This window comes from Mus caroli, chromosome 5, assembly GCF_900094665.2.
Source record: "Mus caroli chromosome 5, CAROLI_EIJ_v1.1, whole genome shotgun sequence".
Lineage (NCBI taxonomy): Eukaryota > Metazoa > Chordata > Mammalia > Rodentia > Muridae > Mus > Mus caroli.
The window spans coordinates 122,009,173-122,027,432 of record NC_034574.1 but is presented as its reverse complement, the minus strand read 5'-3'; the positions used below and the strand labels follow the sequence as shown (position 1 = coordinate 122,027,432).

Sequence of the window (18,260 nt, the reverse complement as noted above, 5' to 3'; positions counted from 1 at the left end):
GAGGAGGAGGAGGAGGAGGAGAAGAAGAAGAAGAAGAAGAAGAAGAAGAAGAAGAAGAAGAAGAAGAAGAAAAGAGAAAGAAAGAGAGAGAGAAAGAAAGAAAGAAAGAAAAAATGAATGAACTAACTTGCCCCAGGGATCAAGCCATAGAAGTTTCCATTCTGTAGTTAAACAAACAAGCCAACCCTATCTGGAGGAGAGCAGACAGCACACAAGGCGGATCTCTAACCCTCAAGGCCATTCAAACACTTCACAGTTGAATAAAGTTTCCCAGCTCATTCCCCTGCCCATCCTAGTAGCCCTTCCTGCTCACTTTGTCCTGAGTGCACCCCTGGGTCCACGGAGCAGCAACATCCTCCTGTGGATGGAGCTAGTGTGGCCAAAGCTCCACTAGCAGCTGACCTTAGTCACCCAGGGTCAAAGCCCAAACCTCAGGGCAAGATTCTTTTCCTCCCTCGGGGTGATTGAGGCCGTCGGACTGTCATGTTTGCAGTGTGCAGGGCAGAAGGGTGCTCACATTATACACGGAAGCTTGCTGCATGTGGCCAGGCAGCGGGTGCAGGGTCAGAGGCAGCACAGGGCCCACACCCTGCAGGCCAGCAGTTTTCCACTTTCCCCAGGGGCCTAAAGCCTGGCTTCGACTCCCAGTTGTGAATTTCTTGGCCAAGACAGAGTCCCAGCAAACTTTATCTCTCTTCTCCCAAGTGGCTCCTGCAGGAGGGAACCACGGGTCTACAGGGCAGCGTCTTGTTAAATATACAGAGTTAACTTTGAAGGAGCTCTCAGTGTTCCAGGGACACCAAGGACACATGCCACCTTGTCTCTGTACTTAGAGTGTCCTGTCCTGTTCCTCATTCTCCCTTTGCCCCTTCAGGACAGCCGACGCTCCAACTGAGAGAGGAGCCCTGAATAGGAGGGCTCCTATACAGAAGGGGTTCTGAACTGCAGGGAAGGGGAGGCCATGTTCTAACCAGACACTCAGGGGAATAGAGGGTTGAACACAGTGCCTGGCTTTGCCCACTGTCTGACTATTCCCACCTGAAGCTGTGTATGAATCAACATAGCCTCAGCTGTCACCAGTGGAACAGATTGAGGGCCTGGTACTTTAAATTCTGGCTTGAAGAACAGCAGAGCAAAAGGCACTTCCCAAGTATGGACACCTGGCAGATCACTCCGGTTGTATGGATATCACTCCTTGGCTCGAATGGATACCTGAGAAGACCCATGGAAGATGCTAGGAGACCTAGTGGATGTGCCTGCCAGAACAGATCAGGAAAACTGCAAAGTGTTTGAACAGCCTTGGGAGTTGGTAGGCCAGACCTTCATGCAGTCTGTTCTCTCCTTCCTGGTCCTTAGCGATGTCAATAAGCAGCTTCAGATCCCTGCCACTACAGACCCAAGCCGCTCCCACCACCATGGTGGACTATCTGCCCTGAACCGTGAAGCAAAATAAAACCTGCTTCCTCTAAATTGCTTCTGCCAGGTGTCTGTTCACAGCAAGGAGGAAAATGACGAATAAGAAGGGAGGAGTCCTCTCACTGAAGACAGCAATACCTTCCGAGCCAGCGGCAGGGACGCCCGTGGAACTCAGTGCCTTTCCTGTCTATAACCCCATGGTGCTCTAATGGCCACTGCCCTGTTTGGTGGTCACATGGCCTGTGATGGGGGCAGGGTCTACTCCAAACTAGAGAGTTGGAACAGGTATGCATTTGGGGGATTTGTATGGATTACATCATGACATAGCTGGTGAGAGCAGGCTGCCCCCAGAATGGTCACCGTGTTGTCTCAGGTCCCCACAAACATAAGAATCATCAGAGCCGTCTAGTCCATGGTCTGAATGATGTACGCTGAGCTGGTGGCACATGGGACCTTCTGGCCTGTACTCTACCCCGATCAGAAGGAATAACATACATTTATCTTATGTGTGACGTAAGATACATAACCACCACACATCAAAGTTGGGACTCCAAATCATGTTTCTGTTTGGAAAGACTGGGCGGGCGGGCATGCAAGCCAGAGGGGATGGGGAAAAAGAAGACAGAAAAGAGGGGGACAAAAAGGAGAAATGGGGTGCTACTTAAAAGAGGAGGAGTAGGGAAAAAATGAGGAGGGGAAGTGGGAAACAGGGACGGAAGAGAGACAAGACAGTATCAGTGTAGCAGAGGCAGAAGACAGATAAGCTGAGAGGCTCCACATGCCTGTCCTAATGACCCACCCCACCCACCTAATGCACACACTGGCACAAGCACTCGCGCGTGCACACACACACACACACACACACCCTCCCACATCAATGGAATATGTAAATCCTGATTTGTATGTGGTGTCTTGCAGCTCTAAGCTATGCACAACTGTAATCCCAGTACTCAGAAAGTAGAGACAGGAGGATGGCTATGAGTTTAAAGATTAGCCCGGGCTACATCGCAAGTATGAGATTCCAGATCAACCAGGGCTTCTAAAGTGAGACCAAGTATCAAAACCAAACATCCAAATGTAGTAATAACATGGGCTTCTGCTCACAATTCATTATTTTAAAACAGAAAGGAAGTCAGGGCCTCTGGGGCCTCAGTATCACCTCTCCACTATCACCAAGAGAGGAGCAACATGCATCCAGGAAATGCTCCTGCCTGCCAGCTCTAGTTGCCCATCCTTGGGGACTTAATCAGAGAAGATGGGTCTGGCCCTATGGTCTGTGGGCACGGAACATCTTAAGGAATCCATCCTGGTCATTTCTGCAATTTCTCAATGACCTGCATTCTTGCACATCATTCTTAGAGTCTTGGAGAAGCAAACAAACACAAATCCCTCACCAGGATCCTTCACCATGAGGCCAGTGCTTGCCCCCAGGGGTCAGCCTAAGTAAGCCCCATTCCTGTGTATGTGAGTGCGCATGCGCTGAGATGTTTAACCATCAGCCAGTGTTATCTGCACAGTCAGCGATCAGAAGGTGGGGCAGGTACTCCCCTGAGCTGTGAGGTGCAACTCTGACTTGGTTTCTTCTAATTCCACCAGCAAGGCCAGCTCAACCTGGCTCACTGTCGGCTCTATTCTCGACTTAGGAAAGTGGGTCCTCTATCACCTATGTTTCATTACGGGGTGCAAATGATAAGGGGTTCACATGTACTGGGTAACCCTGGGCACTACACCTGCCTCATTTGCTCCAGAAACCAAATATTCAATTTCAGCCCCTAGCCTTGCCCTCTATGCAGGAAGAAAAGGAGCATGCCCGCAGGATAGACCAATGTCACCAAAGGCCTTGTTCCTCTCAGGAGGAGAGGTGGCCCTGGGCTGTCAGATAAGAGTAGGCACCCAACAATGTGACAGATGAGGCTGGGAGGCTGGAGGAATCCCAGTATCAGCACCCGTGGGTGGTAGCCAGCACTGTGGGTGGTTTTTCCGTTGTGACAGTGAAGCCAGGTCATCTACCGTACTAATCACTGGAACCACAGGCAAAGACGAGGTGACATATCTCTGCATCTGCCTGAGTTCTAAAAGCTAGGACAGAAACCAGAGTACGCGGCCCAGCAGAGTGATGGAGATTCCATCCCTCGGCTTCAGGATGACTGACTTGTGGCTCTGGCGACCCCAGTGCCTGCTGCAGGAAGGAGTCTGGGAAAAAGAGAAAGCACCTAAGCAGAGACACACTCCACTGATGCCAAGTAATCTTAAAAAACTCCCAATGCATGTGGGGCTGGGGAGATGGTTCAGCAGGTAAAGTCGCTTGCTGCTTAGCCTGACAATTTGAGTTCCATCCCTGGGACCCACTTGGTGGAAACTTTCGGGAGTTGTTTCTTTGTTTCTGCGCTCCACAGGTGAGCCAGGACACCTGTGATTCCTCCCCCACCCCCATAAATAAATAAAACGAGGATCCATTTTTGCAAAGAAGCCAGATAAACAAAGAGCACACCAGATCCTTGACAGCACTCGGCTCCCCTCTGCAGTGATTTCTGTGTGAATAAATCTCCCAGAGACCAGTTTGCTTTTGTAGAGACGGTGAAAATAATTAGCCAAGGAAACAGATCTCGGCTACATTGTAATTCCCGCCACGTAACCCTCTGTGTGCATTAGACATCTGTGAAGCTAGACCCAGACCTAGGGAAGTGGGCGGATTTTTCTCCTTTTGTTTTGACCCCCATTAGCATCGTTACAATATAGCTTCTCTGGGACTTAACAATAGCGCTGTCTCAGCCTCTGCCTCCTGCAGTTTCTCCATTGTCCAGTCTTAGAACAAGTAAGTGAGCCTCCTCTGCAGGACTGGTGACTTGCCCCTGAGCCATCATCTAGGCACAGCAAAGAGACTTTGGCTTGGTGGGGAAGCGGTGGGGGCTTCAGCCTAGGCGGAGTGTGGAGAAACAGGGCGCAGCTGGAGCTCTACCACAGAGACTCGCGCTCCAGCTCAGTGCTGTGAGTCTCCCAGGCCCAAGGAACTCTTAAGCCTTGGGCCTGATACCTGCCCCCGCCCCCACCCCTCCCCCGTCCAAAGCTGACTAGGGATCAGGACTAGGGTGTTTCCCCTGCAGTGGCAGCTCCTACTGTGTGCTGCATGCCACACCTACACACAGGAACAAATGTACAGATCCGGGCCTCAAAGAAACATCAATGACTCCAGGAGGACATAGATGTCCTGAGGGAGGGACTTGGAGGGCAAGCCTCACCAGCTCCATGAGGGGTGAGGAGAGTCACCGGAACCTGGATGGGTGGAGAGCAGAAGGAACCTCAGGTGTCAAAGCACCTGGGCGAGAAAGGTGGGGTGGGGGTGGGGACCAGATGGGAGCCGTCCATGCTGTGTGTGGGCCCTGGAAGGGAGGCTCACAAGACTATTGTAGCTTCTCAAGGTCAATGAGGAGGCTCCAGAACAAACAGGCAAAGAACTCCTCTGTGCTTAGCCAGGGTGGGGACCAGAAGTGGAAACATAGGTGTCCAGGAACAGTGTTGTCAAGGCCAGATAGTGAAGGAAGAGGCTCAGGTAAGAATCACGGTCCTCGGAGCTCAGGTGGCATGGCTGGGCTCACCCTGACCGGTTGTGTGCCCATGTGACTCAGGGTCAGAGAGCTATGTGCAAAGTCTTCTTTCATTCATTTATTCAGTCTGCAAATTGGTAGAGCCCTAGAGGTCGTATTCTTCCTCTTTTGCCCTTCTCCCCTCCACAACCCCATCCTTACCTGTCTCTCTCTCTCTCTCTCTCTCTCTCTCTCTCTCTCTCTTTACTAGAGAAGACAGATAGGGAATAAAGGTAGCAGGGATGATAGGGTGTGGATGTGTTGTATGGCTGGCTCTTGGAGGATGATTGGGTTGTGGGACAGAATCTGGGATGGTGGTAACCATGCAGGTGCCTGGAGGAGAACATCCCATTGGTGGAGGAAGAATGTAAGCCTAGGTCCTGACTCGGGTGGGGAAGAGCCAGGAGGAGGTTGTGGTGGCTTGAGGCTGGGAGTGTAGAGGACACGAGGAAAAGTTTTAAGCAGATGGGTGACTGTTTTAAAACACTTTGAAGATTTATTAATTTCTTTTTTTTTTTTATATGCGTGAGCGGTTTTGCTTGCAGTGCCTACAGAGGCCAGAAGATGGCGACAGAGCCCCGATGGAACTGGATGGCTGGTGCATGCCATGCAGATGCTGGGAATTGAACCCTAGTCCTCTGCAAGAGCAGCCCATGTTCTCAACCACTGAGCTGTCTCTCCAGCCACATTTAGAATAGTCCTCTGGGTACTAAGTTACAAGAAGGGGCAAATCTGAAAGAGGGGGCAGTTAGGAGGCTGTGGCTATCTTATCTGGGTGATAGTAGAGGCCACTGGAAGATGGGGGCATGAGACTCAGATGCAGATGGAAGTTGAGCCTTTCTCTCTTACGCAGCAGCATTGGCAGAGGGTAGGGTTGCCCCACCTGGGAGGCATAGCAAGCCACATTCACCGATGTCCAGGCACACCCTGGGCTGGTCTTCCTACCTCACACAGCAGCCGTGGAAATGGGCCCAGGAAAGTTGCTGTCGAATGGCTCTGGCTGGACTCTCCCTCTTCACAGTCCCAGAGACCACTGTGTTCCCCTGTCCCTCCACCAACCCCCCCACCCCCAGGTTCATCTCTGTTATCACCTGTCAGCTCTAGCAGAAGTGTGTTCCTTCTGCACCACGGGAGCTGTCTGTCCAGACACCCATCAGTGTTGGGAAATCAGTGAGTGACAACTGAAGACCAATCCCACACTGAACCTCACCATACCCTCCATCCATATAAAAGCGGGAAGCCAAGTATGCACAAGTCTACCAAGCGCATTCTAGGGCACACTCAAGCCACCCAAGTTTAAAAAAAAAAGCAGCCCATGTAGTAATGGCTTGCCCACAAGAGACCCCAGGCAGGCCTCTCTGTAGCACTCTGACCCTACAGGGGCTTTGGGGACCTATGCTGGTGATGTCTTGGTTTAACAGAGGTGAACACTGGGCAGATATACTAAGAAACTTTGGTGAATTCATGGCCTCTTCACTGGAGCAAGAGTTGGGGGAAGCCCTGACAGTATAAACCGCATCTTAGCCCTCTCTGTGCCGGCTGCTGTCCCTAGGCAGTGTACTCAGCTTGTATCACTACAACTCTTGCAAACACACTCAAGGGGCTGTTTTGAGTTCCCAGTTTTCTGCGTTCCTCCGCACAAACGGGCGAGTACCCAGTGCTTTGGAGCTCTCCTGAGGTTCCAGATGGCAGCAGCAAAGAATGCATGGCGATGAAACAAACCTCTTCACCTCATGGCCAGAAATCAAAAGAGGGAGAGAGGAGGAGAACAGGGTCCCATTATCCCCTTCAGAGACAATGCTCCCAGTGACCTAAAGAACCCAGTCCCACCATCATCCACTGTCTGCCCAACATGCAGGGGAGGAAACCAACAATGGGCTCCTGAGAGCAAAAGAGTCACACACGATAGCTAAGTGCCATGGAAACTCCCTTTTTGGAGACCACAAGCCACCGCAAATGAGAAAGGGCCCTGCGGAGACCCACAGGGCTGCCTTCTCTATAAAAGGTGACATATGGAAGCTGGGAGGTGTGCACAGGAACACCAGAGTGAGCTACAAAACCCACCCGCATGTAGAATTTCCAAAGTTGGTGTCGGCACACATGGGGAACCTGGAAGAACTCGCACTGCCTGTGGAGGGGGAAGCTGTGGATTTCTCTGCAAAGTTGCACCAGGGGTCCCCAAGCCTGGCTGGCAATGGAGGGTTTGCTCCTACCATGTGGGGGCTTCAGTAGGGTCCCGGGTATCTGTGTGTCCTCCAGGGTAAAGACAGGCTCCTGTCTGAGTCTGCAGGGAGCTTCAAAGGGCACCCTGTGGAGAGGATTCCCTTTCTGTGACTCACTATTGCCAGAGTCCAAACACTGGGAGACACTCAGGCCGCTCACAGGCGCTTGGTGGCATTTCACAGGGGTGCCTGGTCAGCTGCCTGGTTCCATACAGGCGGGGCTGGAGGTAGAAAAGGGTAACTGTGCCTTCTGAGGCAAACCAAGGGTTGCCCCCGCTGTGCAGGCCCCAGAGTTGATCCCTAGAAGGAAGCCAAATGGCTTTTCCTCCTTCAGTTATTGACCAGTGCCCCTCAGTGCCCTGATACACAGTAAGGGAAACCCCATGGTTGGCCTTCTTTATTAGGCATGGGAGTGGCACTCATGACACTCCTGTGACACTTGGAGTATCTTGTCACCAAGAGAAGAAAGGTTTGAACACACACACACACATACGCACACACACAATCTCAGCCACCAAATGGATGAAGAAGGAAGAAGACTCGACAGCCCGCACAGTCCTATTCTCTAATAAAGATGACAACTGTCTGCCTATGGGGCCTGCACCCCAGTCCTGAGAAGGAGGTAGGGGCTGTCTCCATGTGGCAAAGGTTCTGTGCCAACAATACCCTTCATGCAAAGGTCACTCAAGTGGTCCAAAGTCATCATGCAGTCCTTGCAAGAGGGAGGTAGCAGGGTTGGAACTAGAGAGGGGAGAGTCGGAGAGACAGCAAGGGGATGGCCGGTCCATAGATGGTTTGAAGAAAGCTCTCATTAAAGCTATGAGTGTCTGCAGAAGCTAGGAAGGCAAGAAAGAAGCTGTCCTTGGGGGCCTCTGACACCTGGAGTTTAGCACAAGGAGACTGACTGCCTTTGCCCACCAGGCCTCCAGGGTTCTCAGATAATACAGAAATGTTGTTCCAAGCCACTAGGTTTATGCGGATTTGTCACAGCGGTCGTAGGGAGCTGGGATGCCTTTCTAGAGGAAACGGTTGACAGCTTTGACAATATAGAATGCTTTAACTTGCACGAGGCAAAAAAGTGTCAAAGGAAAAAAAAAAACAAGCTGCAACAATGGCCCATTGCAGCAGGCAACAAGCTATCTGTAAGATGAGGAGGGCTCTTAGAAGTCGGTAATGAGGCACACAACACATACCCCCCCCCCCAGAAAAAAAAACAAACAAGGCAAAAGTGCATGATCTGAAAGAAAAATGCAGATGGCGGAGCCACTCAGGGAAGGGCGCTCCGCAATCAAAGGGACTCAAACAGAAACAAGCAGATGTAAGTTTTTTGCCCATCAGAGTCTAGAGCTAAGTGGGAAGCAGGCTAATGAGCCCCGGTGGTGACAGTGCTGATCTTAGGATCTGTCTGAAGGCACCATCCGCAGTGAACAACAGTGGTTAAAAATGTAGATTCCGCCATCAACAGCCAAGGCGAAGCGTGATGGGTAGCGCGGCTTTAGCATAAAGCCACTGAAGTTAGGGAGGTGCAAACAGCCAGTTTGATGGATGGGAAAGGCAGCAAGGATGGGCAGCCTAAGGCGGAGGTTTAGCTTGCCAACAGGTGGAGTCCCATAATTGGGCACGAGTATAGGGGAAATCAATCTTGGCCCTGCCTCATCACACACAGACACAATTAGGCAACAACTGCAGAACTTAATGGAAGTGAGCTCAGAAGGCTTCAAGCAGTCCCGGAGTTTCTCTGTGACCTCCAGTCAGATGAGATTTCTTGACTGGGACACCAAAGGGCACGAAGCTCGAGGCAGGAGCTTGATAAATGGGCTTGCATGAAAATTTAAAGCCAGCCACTCATCAACAGACACCCTGAGAGCAAAAAGGCCAGCCGTGGTGGAAGAAGGAGTTGGCTGTACAGATGCCTCGCATCCGAGAAGGGCCCGAGAACTGAAAATCGATACGGAAACAAAATCAGTGACTGGATAGGGAGATGGGATGGATTCTTTATATATACAAAAGAGTATGAGGATGCCCGGTAGACACATAAAGAGGTCACCAGTGTCATGGAGGAAAAAATAAATAAATGGAAACCAGAACGAAGCAACATAAGCCCCGTGGGTGGCCAGCCTGGAGAAGACTGACAATCCCCAACATGATTGGCAGGTTCACATGCTCTCTGGGGCGTGTGATGGTTGGGGGAAAAGAGATCAGTCATTGGTGCTGTTTATCAATGACATACACAGACATGTCTGCCTCCAGGACCAGTAACTACACTCCCAGGCTCACACCCAACAGGAGTGAGCACACATCAGGTAGGTCTGGAATGTTCTAGCATGTTCCCTGCACAGCCCACACTGGGATGGGACTGTGTGTGGGGTGGGCACTCAGACACTGGCTGAGTTCTGCTGCTTGGCTTGGGGTGATCTCATGGGCATGTCTGTGTACTCTGTTTGGGGAATGTGGCACTCATACAGAGAGGTGGCTTCCTGGGAGGGTGTTCCCTGCCCTGACACATGCTTTTCACATTGCAGTGAGGGAGTGTGCTCTGAATTATCCTAACCCTCACCCAAGCACAGGAGTCTGCTGTCTCCTTCTGAACATCCTTGACTTAAAAAAATCAGAAGCAAATTAGAAATGACAAAAATGCATGGCCATTTAACCAAGCAATTCTATTTCTAAGATGTTACCATGGAGCGAGACCTGACTGTACACGTGGCAATTCATCATAGCATTGTCTGTACAGCTTAAGACTGGGGAAAGCCAGATGCAACAGTGCGAGGCAGGGCGTGGGCTCTGATGCAGCTGTGGAAATGGCCAGGGAGTTTATGGCAATTGGCCTGGACATTCAGACAGATTGGACCAAAAAACTGGAAAAGGCAGCATGGCTGGCCTCGCCACATTGACACAAGTCTGTGTATTTGCCCTGATCTCCACAGAGGCCAGTTGGGAACCCATCAGAGCTCAATATTGATTGTAGATGGAATTTCTAAAAAGTTTTTATTGATGCTTTGTGAGTTTTACACCACGTACCCCAATCCAACTCATCTCCCTGTCTCTTTGCATCTGCTGTCTGCCCTTGCAACCTCCCTACCCAAAGAAAAAATTTTTTAAAAGACAAAGCAAAGCATAGATAGACAACATGACTTATTGCAATCGACATTTGTAGATTTCAAAAAGGGGGGTGGGATGGGCTGGAGAGATGGCTCAGCAGTTAAGAGCACTGACTGCTCTTCCAGAGGTCCTGAGTTCAATCCCCAGCAACCACATGGTGGCTCACAACCATCTGTAATGGGATCTGACTCCCTCTTCTGGTGTGTCTGAAGACAGCTACAGTGAACTCATACACATAAAATAAATAAATAAATCTCTTTTTAATAAAAGTATATATATATATATATATATATATATATATATATATATATTCACAGCACAGCACAGTTTGCAGAGAGAGGCTGCCAGGTACTCCAGAGTACCACAGCAAAGGAAGAAAATGTTTTGTTAACATTACAAGACTTTTCTTCTCATGGGGCCAACAAGATGGCTTAGTGGGGAAAGGTGCTTGCCCTAAAACTTGTTGACCTAAGTTTGAGACTCACATGGTAGAAGGAGAGACCTGACTCCCAGAAGTTATCCTTTGACCTCTTTACACATGCTATAACACAGGAACGCATACATACACACAAACAAATAAAGGAAACCTAATTAATTAATTTTTAAAAAGACCCTTTTCTCATTCACAGCAGACCATAGCAAAAGAATAGCTGTAAACCACTGGTTTTTAAATGCTATCTTTTAAAGGAATAGAAAAGTGATGGCACTTAAAGATCTACAGTGGAAAACAGCCCAAGCATACCCGAGGCAATAAGGGATAGGATGCCCACACAATGGAATATTGGATAGCAATGGCAACAAGGTAGCTGCTACTACTACAACAACAGATGGGATTCTCAACTGGGAATCTTCCCCAGCGTTCCTGGCAATGTCTGGAGATGTATTGGGTTGTCCCAGCTGGGAACTCCGCTCCAGAAGTTCAGTGAACCGAGGCTACAGATGTGGCGGGATGCCCTACACAGCCTACCAACAGTGTCCACAAGCCCACATCGTGACAGCATCTTGCTGAGTCAAGAGGCCACAGCTGTTTCTGCAGAGAGGTCAGTTGCTATGGAAATATCCAGCATCTGGATCCCATGCCTGAGTGTGCCATGCAGACCTATCTTCCAGCTCCATGGGGACACTAGACTGGAGACCTGTCACTTGTTCCCCGAGCCTTTGGAGTTTCCCACACACTATCATCCGCAGAGTCCTAGAAGGCTGGGTAGATATGTGCCATGTTTCATGGAAACAGACTCCCGGGAGCAAAATAGCACTCCAAAGGAAATCCTAGCTTCTGGTACACTTAGAGAGGACCATGGACCATGACAGCCAGCCTTGGGGATGGAGCCAGGAATGTTGGTACAGTGACCTGAGATCTAGCATAGCAGATATCCCTGTGGTCTAACCAATCCATAGATACATGGAGCCTGGGCATGCCATCTGTCTACAGATGGGCAGCTCCAAACACTGGCCTGACCCAGAACCTCATTGGTTCACTTATCCTCTGTAGCCTGAGCATCGAGGGTGGTGGACAGGACCCCATACATTTAGAGTGATACAGCCTTAGGTTATAGGGTCTTTTAGCAGATTGCTATAATATGGGTTGGGGGCCTTTAATGGTCCTACCCCTGGAATTCACCAGGTACCTGCTCAGCAGACTACGCAGGAAGAAACCTCAACTGAGAAAAACATCCCCATCAGATTGGCCTGAAGGCAAGTGTGTATGGCATTTTCTTAATTAATAATCGATGTGGGGGACCAAGACATTGTGGATGGCACCACCACTGTGCAGGTGGTCCAGGGAGAGAGAAGAACATGATTTTGAGCATCAAGGTAGGCAGCACTGTTCCTGCATGGCCTCTGCTTCAGTTCCTGCCTGACTTCCCTTCATGACAGATAGTGCTCAGGACACCAAGTAAACCCTTTCCTCCCCAACTTGCTTATGGCTGCAGTGTTTACCATGGCAATCAAAAGCAAACCTACACAGGTACCTATACTCTCAAGACCCTGGGGAGTCCACGATTACCATTCACCATGACAAGACGAGAGAGCCCCTCAGCCTGGGGCCCCAATCCTAGCCTGTATGTGCTTTGACATGCTGGCAGACAGTGCTGTGACCCATTCTATGCTTTACAGACATGGCTGGGGGAGACAGGTGCTAAAGCCTCCTCCATCCCCCCAGCTCCTTCTGCTCTTTCCCATCAGCCCCAGGGAGGATGCCACAGGTACCACTTCATGCAGCTGCAGCTTCAGCAGCAGACCTCCTATGCATCCTCCGGAGGATAGCATGAACCTTCAACCAACCAACCAAAACAAACAGGCACGCGCACACACACACACACACACACACACGAGAGAGAGAGAGAGAGAGAGAGAGAGAGAGAGAGAGAGAGAGAGAGAGAGAGAAAGCCTCTTATGACTGTCTGTAATCACTACTCTCTTCTGGTAGGATAAAAATTCTCCCCAGTCCCTCTTTAAGGCACAATCCCTCATGCAAGCTCTTTGTTAAAAATAACTCTACCACCCGACCATTAAGCTGGGAATGTGTCTTTGCCTACCCTTCCTTTGCCCCGCCCCTCTGGTTTGCAAACTGGCACCTTCCCAGAACTTCACAGGAAGCAGAAGTGGAGTTCTCCACGAGACCACCAACAGCACTGGGAGGGCAGGGCCTGTAATCCCACCGCAATGGAAGGGCATCCCTTCCTCTCAGGCTGGCTTCCCTAATGGTAGCCTGCAAGCCTCCAGACAAGATAGGGAGCTAGGGGATGGGGAGGGCAAAGCCAGGGGTCCACCATTGGCTTCATTTTTTAAAATTACATTTTTATTTATGTGTGTGTGCGTGCACATGCATGGGTGCATGAGTATGTGTGTATGCATTATTTGCACATGTGTGTGCATGTGTGTACGTATATGCACGTGTGTGTGTGTCTATGTATGTGTGTGAGTATGTATGTGTGTGCATTTGCGTGCACACGTGAACGTGTGTGAACATTATTTGTACATGAGTGTGCATGTGTGTGTATGTGTGTGCGCACTGTGTGAGCATGTATGCATATGTGTGTGCACATGTGTGTGTGCATAGGTACGTGTGTGTGTGTTTGCATGTGCACACACAGGCATAGATTAAAGGATAACTTGTAGGAGCCAGCTCTGTCCTTCCACCATGTGAGTTCCCAGCATAAAATTCAGGTCGTTGGATCTGGTGGCAGATGCCCCTATCCCCTGAGGTGCCTCGCTGACCCCCACTACTACCTTCTTAAGTAGATTCAGCACTCGAGACAGTCCAGTCATATGTGCCTTTGAGAGGGAAGCACATACGATCCCTATACGATCGATCGATCCCAGAACAGACAGCCCCATTCAGGTCAGTCCTCAGTGCTTCACCTGCTCTTTGGAGGCCTTGGTTGTCTGAGTCTCCCTATTCCCATAAGCCATCATCTCCTTTCCAACCGGACCAGTTGGCGGATGCATGTGCATGCAGGCAGGCATCCTGCCCTCCTGCTGCCTCCCCATGATCATTCCAGCCCTCTCCATCCATTTCCTGCACCTACATTCCAGGCAGGGTATGCTGGGCAGAGCGCACATCTGGGTGGTGAACGCTGTTTGACTGCTGCTGAGGAGTCCCATAAGACCGTAATGATCCGGATAATCAGTCTTTAAGGCTCTGTGTTAGTCTGTCCTGGACTACTTATAAAAACTCCATCTTCAGAAGCGAGTCACACACACACACATACACACACACACACACACACACACACACACACACACACACACAGTCTCTTTGCAGGTAGATGTGAACTCTCCAGAGGAACAGCTGCTGTGCTATGAGGAGATTGCGTAATACTGGGAGCCCTGTAAACCAGGTTAGGGGGCGGGGCCAAGCAGCACTGCTGTACAGCTGACAAAGCCAGGGTTTCTGGCAACAGCCTGGAGACACTTTCAAGGCAAACAAGAGGGAGAAAAAGCAGGAATGCCTCCCTTGGAAGAGTGTGGAAACAAACTTGTGCCTAGCACCTTGGATTTCTTTGTTCCGGCCAGCCTGAGTGTATGCAGGCCCGCGGGTCAACACATGCGCACAAACAGGTGTGCTCTCCTGGGTGTATGGATGCCATAAAACCCTGGTTCTGGGCCAGCTTGTCTGCCCTCTGCCCTCCGTGGCTCTTGTCCCCCGCTTCCTGTTCCACCTTTTTCTGCCTCCAGAAGGTAGCCCTGACTGTGGTTTCCAATATGCCTCCTCCCGGCTTCCTGATCTCTGCTATCATCCTTGAGTTCCCTCTCCAAGAGCTTCACCCGGAACACTGAGGTTCCCAAGGCCTTGGGGACCCTCTGCTGTGTGCTCAGCAGCACTCCTGAGATGCTAGGTGCCGGTTACAAGCCTTTGAGAGATGCACAGGAAGAAGTGAGCACGCACACAACCACATGAGCATCGTAGGAACAAACAGCACATCAGAGCCCATAATCTGCCATTCTCACCTATGGGTCCAGGGAGCTGTGGGCCTGGGAGGACCAGGCCTGGAGCAAGAGTGGGGTCAAAGCGTGACCAAACCCCAGAAATCTCATCCTGAGATGGACAGGAATAGGATCATTCGCAACCCTGCCCTGGGGCCGTCATGTCTTGGTCCCTGTCCTCTGTCCCTCACCAGAGGAGGTCATGTAGCTAGTAGCCAGGTTAAACTTCCTGTCTCTTTATAAAGTCATGTCCAGCAGCTCCTGGAGTTTCTCCTCATGCAAATGAGGCATCCCCGGCACCTTGGACCCCATCAATGATGTACATTTACCCAGATAGCCCCTAGTGACCCCCTCAAAGGTTTAAACAGCCTTTGTCCCCTCCCTCTCCCCCTCCCCCCCAATGAATGGAACCAGTTCTCCGAAGCTGTTCCTGGGTGTGTTCACGACCTGTGCACTTACTGCCAACCAAGATCCTGCCTACGCACACCGGGACCAGGCTCAGCTTCTCTCCCTCCAGCCCAGCCTGGTGCACAGCGGGGCCTGGCTACCCTGAGAGGAAGAAGCAGACGCAGGACGGCACTTCCCTACAGGCAGAGCTACATAAAGATGACAGAACCTCAGTGTGAATGAGTGTATCTCGACAAATAGCTCATCCTTCCAAACCCAAAGCAGAGGCGACATTCTCGGGCTCCTAAGCAACGCATGACAGAGCTCAGCTCTGCATCTTGCTTACCTTGCCATGCCTGCTAAGTGACCCTGGGACAGCTGTCCCTCTACTCCAAATAAAATATTGCCACAAGCCAGGGGCATACCCATAAGGGCTGCAGTCGCCTAGAAGAGCCACAGGGTTGGCGGGGAGTGGGGGGGAGGTAGAAGCGTCTTCACTCAATGTCAGACCATTGGTGAGGCTCAGCCATGTGCTTCAAGAACTAACTTGGAAGGAAATGGACTCTGGGGAGCAAAATGGGCTCCTTACCCAGCACTGGGCCCACAGACAGCTCGTCACTCCATGCCACAGGCATGTCCACCGACCATACCGAGAGCCAGTGAGGGAAGCACCTTTCACTCACCAGTTTGTGTCTGAGATGCACAGTGATCAGAGGAGAGCCGGATAGGTTCTGGGACAGAGTGGGTGGTGGGGACACCTCCAGGGAGATCAGGTGGCTGGCGACAGACAGCAGGCAGTCTCTGCAGTTCACAGCCTCGGGGATCCTGGGCAATCAATGGAAATGGGTTACATACAAATGGGGCTCGAGGGAGGGTGTGTGGCTCGACTGTGACATTGAAGCCAAGTGTTCTGAGACTGACATTTGATCCTGGATGTGGCCTCTGACACTGAGCATCTTATTCCTGTCCCTCCGTTTTATCCTCTTGGAAGTGTGACATGATCGGAAGGTGAGATAGGGCAGGACCTTAAAACATACCAGGGAATGTAGAAGAACAGGTCTTTAACCCCAGGCTTGGAATGTCAGCGCATTGACTCGCCTGTTCCCTCAGGCACCATCTTGCCCTGTCTGAACTTTGTATTCCCTAACACACAAGGATGTGGTCAGTACTCGTGTGGCGGCGTCCACCGTCACATTGCCTCTTTGTCCGTCCCTTTTCTCATGAAGGCTCCTCAGTTTCCTTAGGTCACACAGCTGATCACTCTTCCTCCAGTCATAGCTCAGTCCACACACAGAGCTCAGTCCATGGCTCCGGAGCAAACCCTGCCATCTAGAGCTGCTTCGGCCAGCACAGCACATTGCCCGACCACATCACAGCTCAGGTTTGAGAGCGTGATTCAGTAACCTTCCCAGAGAGGAAGAGACTCCAGGAGGGAGTGCTGGGACACGGCCTCTGCTAGATGTCAGCCCCAAAGGACAAGGTCCCCTGACTTAAAACTATAAGGGGACTGCCTGACAGAGAAGGGAGCCCGCCCTGGGAAGAGCCTACAGATGGGACCTGGTAACATCACCTGGACCACACTGCCCCTGAAGCCAGGTGCTTGTAGGATGTTCAGAGTTTACGCTATCCAGCAAGTTCCTCATTTGCTTAAAACCATTCTGGCTAGATTTCCCCACCTCACTCTGATCTCCAACAGCCCACGGATGCTTCCTGTCTCTGTTTGGAGTTCTGAGGTTGCAATGTTATTCATGGCCAAGGTCAGGGATGGTTCAGAGCAGAAGTTTCCATTGGGAATCTGATAAGTCTGACTTGTGAATGACCCCTGTCCCCTGGGGTGAGTTTAATTATGTACCTGATCTTCCCGATCTCCTCGATCTCCTCCTACCGACTGTGGAAGAAGGAAATGGGGGTGGGGGTGGGGGGAAGACATCTTCTCAAGGGAGAGGATTATAAAGGCAGGTTGGCTGTCTTCCCATTCTATAGATGTGGAAACTGAGGCTCAGAATGCCCAAGAGATAACTCTGAGCATAGCTGACCTTCTGCTCCAGAGCCTATTGGATCTCACTTGATGAAGTTCCCGAATCTTCTCCAAAGGGCTGGAAGCCCAACCTGGCTTGAACAACAAGGCAACAGGTACTGGTAGCCAGAATTTACTAACAAAAAGCCATGCATGTGTGTGGCAGTGTGGAGTACCACTGAGGTTAGCCATCCAGGAAACAAGGGCATACACCCCACATACCACCCCCACATCTCTGTACAACACTCACTCGGTGCTGGTTGGGTGGATGTTTTTCAGATAATAGTGCATGGTGTGGTAGAGAAGGCCGACAATCGTGGTCCAGGCTGAGGACAAAGCAAAGGTCAGATGCTCATCAACACTCCAGTCATAAGCAGGAGGCGTGCAGAACCAGGCACACATTGAAGCTGAGGACAGGGACTCGGGGTCGGGGTGGGGAGGAAGGAAGAACCACAAGACCATGACATTTACAACAGCATGGGAGCTGTGGCTAGTCCGCAGGGTGCTCAGCTGGGACAGTGACCCCCTGCCCCATCCCTTATGCCCACTCTAGAGCCAGGTGCTGAGACTTGCCCAGTATAACAGACAGCCTCAGGGACAAGGAACAGGTCATGGGACTGCCAGTTGCCCAGCAGGGAGTGTGTCTCAGTTAGTCTGCAGGAGAGGTATGCTGATGATCAAATGGAGTTCTACAGGCTGTAGCCGAGAGCCAGATGGCTACAATGTATCCCTTGCCCCTTGTTACAGTAAGACCCACACACTCAGCATTTCTTTCTCTCTGCTATTGTGAGAACGCTCGGCTATCATTGGCTGATTTTGTGAGCTCTTTTGCCATCAATTTGGGACTCACTACATGCCATGCATAGTGATTGATACACACTTTGCCTTGTAAGTTCTGCAACAATACCATGAAGCGGGTATTGTTGTTGGCCTGGCATAGATATGGTCAGAAACCTGCCCAGGGCTACACAACCATTGGTGGGCTAAACTAGGGTTTTAACCAGAGTTTGGCTTGCTTGACAGTAAGTGTTGAGAACATGGATTCTGGCCATTCTTTTTGTTTGTTTGTTTGTTTGTTTGTTTGTTTTTGTTTTTTTTTTT

The 18,260-nt window shown here is 50.8% G+C and overlaps 1 protein-coding gene across 2 annotated transcripts in view; it reads right to left on the bottom strand.

Annotated features, from left to right (window-relative positions):
* Adgrd1 (adhesion G protein-coupled receptor D1) overlaps positions 1-18,260 on the bottom strand; it is a 117,427-nt gene that overhangs the window by 54,469 nt on the left and 44,698 nt on the right. For both annotated transcript variants that reach the window (XM_021162937.2, XM_021162936.2), the window contains 2 exons: positions 17,410-17,485; positions 15,826-15,967 (listed from right to left, as the gene is read on the bottom strand). In XM_021162937.2, coding sequence (XP_021018596.1) covers positions 15,826-15,967; positions 17,410-17,485 — 218 coding nt within the window. The remainder of the gene's footprint in view (positions 1-15,825; positions 15,968-17,409; positions 17,486-18,260) is intronic.